Source organism: Oncorhynchus nerka, linkage group LG18, assembly GCF_034236695.1.
Source record: "Oncorhynchus nerka isolate Pitt River linkage group LG18, Oner_Uvic_2.0, whole genome shotgun sequence".
NCBI classification, from domain to species: domain Eukaryota; kingdom Metazoa; phylum Chordata; class Actinopteri; order Salmoniformes; family Salmonidae; genus Oncorhynchus; species Oncorhynchus nerka.
In genome coordinates, this window is record NC_088413.1 from 2,462,180 (window position 1) to 2,469,679 (window position 7,500).

Below are 7,500 nucleotides of genomic sequence, written 5' to 3' on the forward strand. Positions count from 1 at the left end.
CAGAGACACGGACAGAGACACGGACAGAGACACACGGACAGAGACACGGACAGAGACACGGACAGAGACACGGACAGAGACACGGACAGAGACACACGGACAGAGACACACGGACAGAGACACGGACAGAGACACGGACAGAGAATCGGACAGAGACACGGACAGAGACAGAGAGACACACGGACAGAGACACACGGACAGAGACACACGGACAGAGACACACGGACAGAGACACACGGACAGAGACACACGGACAGAGACAGAGAGACACACGGACAGAGACAGAGAGACACACGGACAGAGACAGAGAGACACACGGACACACGGACAGAGACAGAGAGACACACGGACACACGGACAGAGACACACGGACAGAGACACGGACAGAGACACGGACAGAGACACGGACAGAGACACGGACAGAGACACGGACAGAGACGTTTAAGGAAAAGTCCACTGCAAACTGTGTATTGGTGCCACAGTACGAGACAGTATGACACCGTATGAGGCAGTCTTTTGGTGTGTGTTTCAGTATGAGGCAGTATGAGGCAGTATGAGGCAGTAAGAGGCAGTATTTTATTTATTTTTTTCCTTCATTTAACTAGGCAAGTCAGTTAAGAACAAATTCTTTTTTTCAATGACGGGGTTAACTGGTCTAGGAACAGTGGGTTAACTGCCTGTTCAGGGGCAGAACGACAGATTTGTACCTTGTCAGCTCGGGGATTTGAACTTGCAACCTTCCGGTTACAAGTCCAACGCTCTAACCACTAGGGAGTATGAGGCAGAATGATGCAGTATGACACCGTATGAGGCAGTATGACACCGTATGAGGCAGTATGACACCGTATGAGGCAGTATGACACCGTATGCGGCAGTATGACACCGTATGAGGCTGTATGACGGCAGTATGACGCAGTATGATGGCAGTATGAGGCAGTATGACAACGTATGAGGCAGTATGACACCGTATGAGGCAGTATGAGGAAGTATGACACCGTATGAGGCAGTATGACACCGTATGAGGCAGTATGACACCATATGAGGCAGTATGACACCGTATGCGGCAGTATGACACCGTATGAGGCTGTATGACACCGTATGAGGCTGTATGACGGCAGTATGACGGCAGTATGATGGCAGTATGAGGCAGTATGACAACGTATGAGGCAGTATGACACCGTATGAGGCAGTATGAGGAAGTATGACACCGTATGAGGCAGTATGACACCGTATGAGGCAGTATGACACCGTATGAGGCAGTATGACACCGTATGCGGCAGTATGACACCGTATGAGGCTGTATGACACCGTATGAGGCTGTATGACGGCAGTATGACGCAGTATGATGGCAGTATGAGGCAGTATGACAACGTATGAGGCAGTATGACACCGTATGAGGCAGTATGAGGAAGTATGACACCGTATGAGGCAGTATGACACCGTATGCGGCAGTATGACACCGTATGAGGCTGTATGACACCGTATGAGGCTGTATGACACCGTATGCGGCAGTATGACGGCAGTATGATGGCAGTATGAGGCAGTATGACAACGTATGAGGCAGTATGACACCGTATGAGGCAGTATGACACCGTATGCGGCAGTATGACACCGTATGAGGCAGTATGACACCGTATGAGGCAGTATGACACCGTATGCGGCAGTATGACACCGTATGAGGCAGTATGACACCGTATGCGGCAGTATGACGGCAGTATGACACCGTATGAGGCAGTATGACGGCAGTATGAGGCAGTATGACACCGTATGCGGCAGTATGACACCGTATGAGGCAGTATGACACCGTATGAGGCAGTATGACACCGTATGAGGCAGTATGACACCGTATGCGGCAGTATGACACCGTATGAGGCAGTATGACACCGTATGCGGCAGTATGACACCGTATGAGGCAGTATGACACCGTATGAGGCAGTATGACACCGTATGAGGCAGTATGACACCGTATGTGGCAGTATGACACCGTATGCGGCAGTATGACACCTTATGAGGCAGTATAACACCGTATGAGGCAGTATGACACCGTATGAGGCAGTATGACACCGTATGAGGCAGTATGACACCGTATGAGGCAGTATGACACCGTATGAGGCAGTATGACACCGTATGCGGCAGTATGACACCGTATGCGGCAGTATGACACCTTATGAGGCAGTATGACGGCAGTATGATGGCAGTATGACACCGTATGCGGCAGTATGACACCGTATGCGGCAGTATGACGGCAGTATGAGGCAGTATGACACCGTATGCGGCAGTATGACGGCAGTATGACACCGTATGAGGCAGTATGACGGCAGTATGAGGCAGTATGACACCGTATGAGGCAGTATGACACCGTATGCGGCAGTATGACACCGTATGAGGCAGTATGACACCGTATGAGGCAGTATGACACCGTATGCGGCAGTATGACACCGTATGAGGCAGTATGACACCGTATGCGGCAGTATGACACCGTATGAGGCAGTATGACACCGTATGAGGCAGTATGACACCGTATGAGGCAGTATGACACCGTATGAGGCAGTATGACACCGTATGCGGCAGTATGACACCGTATGCGGCAGTATGACACCGTATGCGGCAGTATGACACCTTATGAGGCAGTATAACACCGTATGAGGCAGTATGACACCGTATGAGGCAGTATGACACCGTATGAGGCAGTATGACACCGTATGAGGCAGTATGACACCGTATGAGGCAGTATGACACCGTATGCGGCAGTATGACACCGTATGCGGCAGTATGACACCTTATGAGGCAGTATGACGGCAGTATGATGGCAGTATGACACCGTATGCGGCAGTATGACACCGTATGCGGCAGTATGACGGCAGTATGAGGCAGTATGACACTGTATGCGGCAGTATGACGGCAGTATGAGGCAGTATGACGCAGTATGAGGCAGTATGACACCGTATGAGACAGTATGACACCGTATGAGGCAGTATGACGGCAGTATGACACCGTATGACGGCAGTATGACGGCAGTAAGAGGCAGTATGACACCGTATGAGGCAGTATGACACCGTATGAGGCAGTATGACACCGTATGAGGCAGTATAACGCCGTACGATGCTTTCTGGAAACTAGATCTGGACAACTTGATGACTGACATTTTGAGACTGTATCAACAGCGGACGAATAAAAACAAATATCCTGAAAGATGGAATGTTCCTTTCAGTGTAAACCATTTAAACGCGGTGTTATGTCGTTTAATGAATGTTGTACTGCGGTCGTGTTGCGGTCGTACTGTGGTCGTGTTGCGGTCGTGTTACTTACGAAGCTGTACGTTCTGGGGGTTTTGACCAGCAGGAAGAAGCCTCCGTGTGCATAGGGCTGCAGACACGATGTGTCCCCTACGCTGAAACTGTAGGGAGAGAGGACTGAGGAGAGAGGAAACATTATTATCAGAGGACTGTAGGGAGAGAGGACTGAGGAGAGAGGACACATTATTATCAGAGGACTGTAGGGAGAGAGGACTGGCACAGACACACATTATTATCAACAGTGATACAACCTTCTCCTGCCTGTGACCTGTCATTGACCTGTAGTATCAGTACCTGTGACCTGTCATAGGACTGTCGTATCAGTACCTGTGACCTGTCATAAGCCTGTCGTATCAGTACCTGTGACCTGTCGTATCAGTACCTGTGACCTGTCGTATCAGTACCTGTGACCTGTCGTATCAGTACCTGTGACCTGTCATAGGCCTGTCGTATCAGTACCTGTGACCTGTCATAGACCTGTCGTATCAGTACCTGTGACCTGTCATAAGCCTGTCGTATCAGTACCTGTGGCCTGTCGTATCAGTACCTGTGACCTGTCGTATCAGTACCTGTGGCCTGTCGTATCAGTACCTGTGACCTGTCATAAGCCTGTCGTATCAGTACCTGTGACCTGTCGTATCAGTACCTGTGACCTGTCGTATCAGTACCTGTGACCTGTCGTATCAGTACCTGTGACCTGTCATAGGCCTGTCGTATCAGTACCTGTGACCTGTCATAGGCCTGTCGTATCAGTACCTGTGACCTGTCATAGGCCTGTCGTATCAGTACCTGTGACCTGTCATAGGCCTGTCGTATCAGTACCTGTGACCTGTCATAGGCCTGTCGTATCAGTACCTGTGACCTGTCGTATCAGTACCTGTGACCTGTCATAGACCTGTCGTATCAGTACCTGTGACCTGTCATAGACCTGTCGTATCAGGACCTGTGACCTGTCATAGGCCTGTCGTATCAGTACCTGTGACCTGTCGTATCAGTACCTGTGACCTGTCATAGGACTGTCGTATCAGTACCTGTGACCTGTCGTATCAGTACCTGTGACCTGTCATAGACCTGTCGTATCAGTACCTGTGACCTGTCGTATCAGTACCTGTGGCCTGTCGTATCAGTACCTGTGGCCTGTCGTATCAGTACCTGTGACCTGTCGTATCAGTACCTGTGACCTGTCGTATCAGTACCTGTGACCTGTCATAAGCCTGTCGTATCAGTACCTGTGACCTGTCGTATCAGTACCTGTGACCTGTCATAGTATCAGTACCTGTGACCTGTCGTATCAGTACCTGTGACCTGTCGTATCAGTACCTGTGACCTGTCATAGGCCTGTCGTATCAGTACCTGTGGCCCTGTGACCTGTCGTATCAGTACCTGTGACCTGTCATAGGCCTGTCGTATCAGTACCTGTGACCTGTCGTATCAGTACCTGTGACCTGTCATCAGTACCTGTGACCTGTCGTATCAGTACCTGTGACCTGTCATAGGCCTGTCGTATCAGTACCTGTGACCTGTCGTATCAGACCTGTGACCTGTCATACCTGTGGCCTGTCGTATCAGTACCTGTGACCTGTCATCAGTACCTGTGACCTGTCATAGGCCTGTCCTATCAGTACCTGTGACCTGTCATAGACCTGTCGTATCAGTACCTGTGACCTGTAGGCCTGTCCTATCAGTACCTGTGACCTGTCATAGCCTGTCGTATCAGTACCTGTGACCTGTCATAGGCCTGTCCTATCAGTACCTGTGACCTGTCATACCTGGACCTGTCGTATCAGTACCTGTGACCTGTTATAGGCCTGTCATCAGTACCTGTGACCTGTCATAGAGTATCAGTACCTGTGACCTGTCGTCAGTACCTGTGACCTGTCATAGGACTGTCGTATCAGTACCTGTGACCTGTCAGTACCTGTGACCTGTCGTATCAGTACCTGTGACCTGTCATCTGTCGTATCAGTACCTGTGACCTGTCATAGGCCTGTTCAGTACCTGACGTATCAGTACCTGTGACCTGTCGTATCAGTACCTGTGACCTGTGACCTGTATCAGTACCTGTGACCTGTAGGCCTGTCGTATCAGTACCTGTGACCTGTCGTATCAGTACCTGTGACCTGTCATAGGAGCCTGTCGTATCAGTACCTGTGACCTGTCATCAGTACCTGTGTCATAACCTGTCGTATCAGTACCTGTGACCTGTCAGTACCTGTGACCTGTCGTATCACCTGTGACCTGTGACCTGTCATCAGTACCTGTGACCTGTCGTATCAGTAGCTGTGACCTGTCATAGGCCTGTCGTAACAGTACCTGTGACCTGTCGTATCAGTAGCTGTGACCTGTCATAGGCCTGTCGTATCAGTACCTGTGACCTGTCGTATCAGTACCTGTGACCTGTCGTATCAGTACCTGTGACCTGTCGTATCAGTACCTGTGACCTGTCATAAGCCTGTCGTATCAGTACCTGTGACCTGTCGTATCAGTACCTGTGACCTGTCGTATCAGTAGCTGTGACCTGTCGTATCAGTACCTGTGACCTGTCATGTCGTATCAGTACCTGTCGTATCAGTACCTGTGACCTGTCATATCAGTACCTGTGACCTGTCTGTCGTATCAGTACCTGTGACCTGTCAGTACCTGTGGCCTGTGTCAGCCTGTCGTATCAGTACCTGTGACCTGTCATAAGCCTGTCGTATCAGTACCTGTGACCTGTCATAGGCCTGTCGTATCAGTACCTGTGACCTGTCGTATCAGTACCTGTGACCTGTCGTATCAGTACCTGTGACCTGTCGTATCAGCACCTGTGACCTGTCGTATCAGTACCTGTGACCTGTCGTATCAGCACCTGTGACCTGTCGTATCAGTACCTGTGACCTGTCGTATCAGTACCTGTCCTGTCAGTACCTGTGACCTGTGCCTGTCGTATCAGTACCTGTGACCTCGTTCAGTACCTGTGAGCGTATCAGCACCTGTGACCTGTCGTATCAGTCAGTACCTGTGACCTGTCGTATCAGTACCTGTGACCTGTCATCAGTAGCTGTGACCTGTCGTATCAGTACCTGTGACCTGTCATAAGCCTGTCGTATCAGTACCTGTGATCTGTCGCATCAGTAGCTGTGACCTGTCGTATCAGTAGCTGTGACCTGTCATAAGCCTGTCGTATCAGTACCTGTGACCTGTCATAAGCCTGTCGTATCAGTACCTGTGATCTGTCGTATCAGTACCTGTGACCTGTCGTATCAGTACCTGTGACCTGTCGTATCAGTACCTGTGACCTGTCGTATCAGTACCTGTGACCTGTCATAGGCCTGTCGTATCAGTACCTGTGACCTGTCATAAGCCTGTCGTATCAGTACCTGTGACCTGTCGCGAGGTGCCGTTGAGTGTGTCCATGCCGTTGACCTCTCTGAAGAGAACACTCTGTCCAGTCTGGAGGCCGTGGGTCCTGCTGTCCATACAGGTTACCACCCCTGGGTTACCCTACAGATTAGAGGTTAGAGGTCAGAGAGGAGTGTGTGTGTGTGTGTGTGTGTGTGTGTGTGTGTGTGTGTGTGTGTGTGTGTGTGTGTACCTGTGTGATGTTCTGGATAAACATCTCCTTGGCTTCCTCTCCAGTGGGGTCCGACACCTCAAACTGGTCCCCGAAGTCACAGAACACTCTCACACAGATCCCATACGCGTCACATCCAATGAACTGCAAGGGAACAGAGACGACATGCTTTTAGTTCCCAGGGGGGGGGGGGGGGGGGGGTAACGGGGGGCGGGGGGGCGAGGCCGCAGACCAAATCATCTCTCCTGTCTCCTCACGTGTGCACTTCAACTTCCATGGATCTGATTGGACACGACCGGTAAACGGAAACTCCCTCTAGCCCATCCCTCCACCAATCCGATCACTTCAGGAGAAAGGACATTATTGGGACGGAGCCTCTTAGGGCACTGCCCAAATTGCACTCTATTCCCTATATAGTGCACCAGACCAGGGCCCTATTCCCTATATAGTGCACCAGACCAGGGCTCTATTCCCTATATAGTGCACCAGACCAGGGCTCTATTCCCTATATAGTGCACCAGACCAGGGCCCTATTCCCTATATAGTGCACCAGACCAGGGCTCTATTCCCTATATAGTGCACCAGACCAGGGCTCTATTCCCTATATAGTGCACCAGACCAGGGCTCTATTCCCTATATAGTGCACCAGAC

The 7,500-nt window shown here is 50.7% G+C and overlaps 1 protein-coding gene across 1 annotated transcript in view; it reads right to left on the reverse strand.

Annotated features, from left to right (window-relative positions):
* LOC115119075 (ubiquitin-like modifier-activating enzyme 6) overlaps nucleotides 1-7,500 on the reverse strand; it is a 75,496-nt gene that overhangs the window by 59,696 nt on the left and 8,300 nt on the right. The window contains 3 exon segments of the mRNA XM_065003426.1: nucleotides 3,310-3,413; nucleotides 6,656-6,779; nucleotides 6,871-6,993. Of these exon segments, the coding sequence (XP_064859498.1) occupies nucleotides 3,310-3,413; nucleotides 6,656-6,779; nucleotides 6,871-6,993 (351 nt within the window).